The sequence below is a fragment of the Malus domestica genome, chromosome 13 (genome assembly GCF_042453785.1).
Source record: "Malus domestica chromosome 13, GDT2T_hap1".
Taxonomy (NCBI): domain Eukaryota; kingdom Viridiplantae; phylum Streptophyta; class Magnoliopsida; order Rosales; family Rosaceae; genus Malus; species Malus domestica.
This window is the reverse complement of record NC_091673.1, coordinates 34,174,677-34,178,668: the sequence shown is the minus strand read 5'-3', so window position 1 is coordinate 34,178,668 and position 3,992 is coordinate 34,174,677. Positions and strand designations below refer to the sequence as shown.

General features: G+C 37.1%; 1 protein-coding gene across 1 annotated transcript; it reads left to right on the top strand.

The window, feature by feature from the left end:
• The first annotated feature begins 258 nt into the window (after positions 1–258).
• Positions 259–3,717, top strand: LOC103404112 (uncharacterized). Its single transcript, XM_008342969.2, has 4 exons — positions 259–2,342; positions 2,417–2,719; positions 2,802–2,894; positions 3,255–3,717. The coding sequence occupies exons 1-4, from the start codon at positions 259–261 to the stop codon at positions 3,715–3,717; spliced, it is 2,943 nt and encodes a 980-aa protein (XP_008341191.2).
• The last annotated feature ends 275 nt before the right edge of the window (positions 3,718–3,992 follow it).

Here is a 3,992-nt window from a genome sequence, read left to right as displayed (position 1 = left end):
TAAAACATATAGTGTTTAAAAAATAAGTTTTAGTAAGTTAATATTGTGTTAAAATACAGTTGGACATCATGGACGGACAATGGATTCGTAATCGGAATCTCCTTAGTTTGGAATATAGAGAAGGGGTCAAGTCATTCATTGACATTGCTCGTCATCATGTGAACCAGAATAATCAGATATCATGTCCTTGTAAAGTTTGCCATAACAGATTTTTTTCATTCTGTTGAAGATGTTCATCTTCATTTGTTGAATTCTGGTATGGATATGAATTATGATACATGGATATACCATGGTGAGCGGATTCATCAAGTGCAAGGACAAACTTCAAGATTTACGAATGACGAGCGGACTAGTAATCCTAATGGCAACATGGTCAATATGATTGAGGATGCATTTCAAATATTGGATGATAATGATAATGATCAAGATACAATGGGTTATCAAGATACATTGTGGAGTGATGAGGTGACTAATGCTCATAGGGTAGATTTTAATAACTATGAGAAGTTGTTTCATGAAGCTCAAATGGAACTATACCCTGGATGCAATGAATATACAGTTTTGACCTACGTTGTGGAATTAATTCACAACAAAGTTGACAACCATATGACTGACAGGGCAGTTGATAAGATGTTAGTAATGATGAAGAAGATGTGTCCCCAACTCAACCACGTTCCTAAATCATTCTATGAGTGCAAGAAGATATTGAGATGTCTTGGATTGGGGTATGAAAATATCCATGCTTGTTACTACGACTGTGCATTGTTTTATAAAGAACATGAAAAGAAAGATAGATGTCCAGTGTGTAATGAGCCAAGGTATAAGGCCAGTGCTTGTGAGCAAAGAAAGAAAGTTCCGAGAAAAGTATTGCGGTATTTTCCACTTAAACCAAGGTTGCAAAGGTTGTTCATGTCAAGACATACGAGCAAAGACATGAGGTGGCACAAGGATAAAAGAGTCAATGATGTGAACACAATGAGGCATCCGGCAGACTCTATTGCTTGGAAAGAGTTTGACAAAATATATCCTGATTTTGCTCGAGACCCACGAAATGTTAGATTGGGCCTTGCAACTGATGGGTTTAATCCTTTTTCGGATATGAGCAAGCCTTATAGTATGTGGCCAGTTGTTTTGTTTCCGTATAATTTGCCCCCATGGAAATGTATGAAAAAGTCATTCTCTTTTCTCACCTTGTTAATTCCTGGACCCAATGCACCTGGAAATGAGATTGATGTATATTTGCGTCCATTAATAGATGAGCTTAAGGAATTATGGGAAAGTGGCGTTCAAACTTATGATAAGATGGCTGCATGTACTTTTAATTTGCGTGCAGCTGTGATATGGACCATCAATGATTTTCCTGCTTATGGAAATTTATCAGGTTGGAGCACTCACGGTAAGTTGGCATGTCCAGTATGTAATGAGGATGGATCGTACACTAAGCTGAGAAGTAAGTATTGTCATATTGGACACCGTCGTTATTTACCAATGAATCATTCATGGCGGAAGAATACTGCACTCTTTAATGGTCGTCGAGAGATGAGAAATCGTCCGAGAGATTTCTCAGGCGAGGACATACTTGATCAATTAGATTATATTGTTCCTCGCACGTTTGGTAAGCATCGTGATAATAAAGACAAGAAGAGGAAGCGGAATGCTGAAGAATTAAACTGGACAAGGAAGAGTATTTTTTTCGAGTTGGAATATTGGTCGAAATTGAAGATTAGGCATAATCTTGATGTAATGCACATTGAGAAGAACATATTTGATATTTTGATTGGGACATTGTTGAATACGGAGAAATCAAAGGACACACTCAAGGCGAGGATGGATTTAAAAGACATGAATATCAGGGAAAGTTTGCAATTGGAATTGAATGAAAATAATAAATTGGATAAGCCACCAGCTCAGTATGTATTCAAGCCTTCCGAGCGTAAAGATTTTTTGCAATGGTTGCAATCAATTAAATTTCCTGATGGTTATGCATCTAGTATTTCACGAAATGTGCATGTAAATGAAGGAAAAGTTCTGGGTTTAAAGAGCCATGATTGTCATGTGCTGATGCAACGTGTACTTCCCGTGGGTATTCGGAAACATTTGAAAAGGCAGATATATGAACCCATTGTTGAGTTGTCAAATTTCTTCCAACAAATATGTGCAAAGACAGTTACTTTTGCTGATCTTGATAAGTTGGAAGAAGACATTGTGCTCATATTGTGCAAACTAGAAAAAATCTTCCCGCCTGCTTTCTTCGTTCCCATGGTTCATTTAACTGTGCATTTGCCACGAGAAGCTAAATTAGCAGGACCAGTTGGATGTCGCTGGATGTATCCTGTAGAAAGGTAATGTGTCATCATGTTTGCTTTAGTTTAATTTAGTTTGTTTTTCTACATAGTAACAATACTTTAACTTTTAGATTGTTAGGCACGTACAAGAAATCTGTCCGTAACAAAGCTCGACCTGAAGGCTCTATTGTGGAAGCGCACATGGCATACGAATCTTCAACATTTTGCTCCATGTATCTATGTGATGTTGAGACGGAATTCACCCGACTAGAAAGAAACAATGATGGTGATGATACCAATGCACTCATTTCTGTTTTTGCTCAAAAAGCACGTCCAATTGGAGGTCATTTAATGGTTGAACTTTCGAGGAAAGATATAGAAATGGCTTATTGGTATATCTTAGACAATTGTGACGAAATTGAAGACTTCAGAAAGTATGTGATTTTAATAGTTCAAGATTCACTTATGATATTTGCAATTCCATTATTTTAACTAATATTTTTTATATTCATGTAGTGAGCATATCCAACTTTTGGAAAGAGAGAATCATACTAATGTAGAACAGAGGCATAGACAATTGTTTCCAGAATGGTTTAGGCAGCAAGTCAGGTCATTGTATTTTCAAGAACCTAGATTGGTAAGTGAAGAAATTTTTTCATTAGCCCAAGGTCCTGATCGACGCACTATCCAATACACAGGGTGTATTGTGAACGGCATACGATATTTGGTCACACTTGTTGATCAAAACCGCACAACACAGAATAGTGGGTTAATGACATATGGATCACATAATGGTGAACCGTGTAACTTTTATGGCAGCTTAGTTAATGTCATTAAAGTTCAATTTACAAGAGGTTTTAAGGTAATTCTTTTCAAATGTCATTGGTACAATACGGATACCAAAGGAAAAAAGATTATTCGGGATTTTCATCTTACATCGGTGAATGTAAACAATCGATGGTATGATAGTGATCCATATGTGTTAGCTACACAAGCACAACAAGTATTTTATATTGACGATTTAAAGTTGGGTCATCCTTGGAAAGTTGTGCAGAAGATTCAACATAGGCATGTTTGGGATGTTCTTGAGAAAGATGATGATGATGATGATAATGATGACGAAAATGACGAAGATGATGATGAGTATGAGTGTGAAAGTGATAATTCAATACGGCCGGTTCAAGATGACAATGATGAAGGTGCTATATCATTATGCAGAGAAGACATTGATCCAGAATCAATTGATGTTGACGAAGAGATTCGAAGAATGCTTGGTGTAATGGGGCAACAAATGGATGAGGCAGAGACGGAGACAGATAAGGATGAGGAATGGGAGAAAGATGAGGAGGAGGAGGATGAGGAGGATGAGGAATTGTTATTTGGAAACAATGAAGATGGTGAAACAACTGATACATATAGTGATTATGATTAATGATTTTGGTGAGTTTCATGCATGATACGTTAATTTTAATTTTCTAAAATAAAAAGGTTTGTATGCTATGCTTATAATGTAGGATTATTTTGTGATGTTATTATGTTTTAACTTGTGTCTTTTCTTTATTTAGATGGCAGCTCTAACACAAAGAGGAAAGAGGGTGAAGAGGGTGACAAATCGCACACCACCTCCTCCAAATGATGCACCTGTACCACCAGCTCCACCACCACCACCACGACCCCTATCACCATCACAATCACTTGAAGAACTAG

Excerpts from the sequence above, each read along its gene's own strand:
- LOC103404112 (XM_008342969.2), top strand. The coding sequence starts at position 259 with ATGGATATGAATTATGATACATGGATATACCATGGTGAGCGGATTCAT. Across the intron at positions 2,720-2,801 it reads GAAATTGAAGACTTCAGAAA|TGAGCATATCCAACTTTTGG; the intron begins GTATGTGATTTT and ends ATATTCATGTAG. Across the intron at positions 2,895-3,254 it reads TGGTTTAGGCAGCAAGTCAG|TGATCCATATGTGTTAGCTA; the intron begins GTCATTGTATTT and ends ATGGTATGATAG.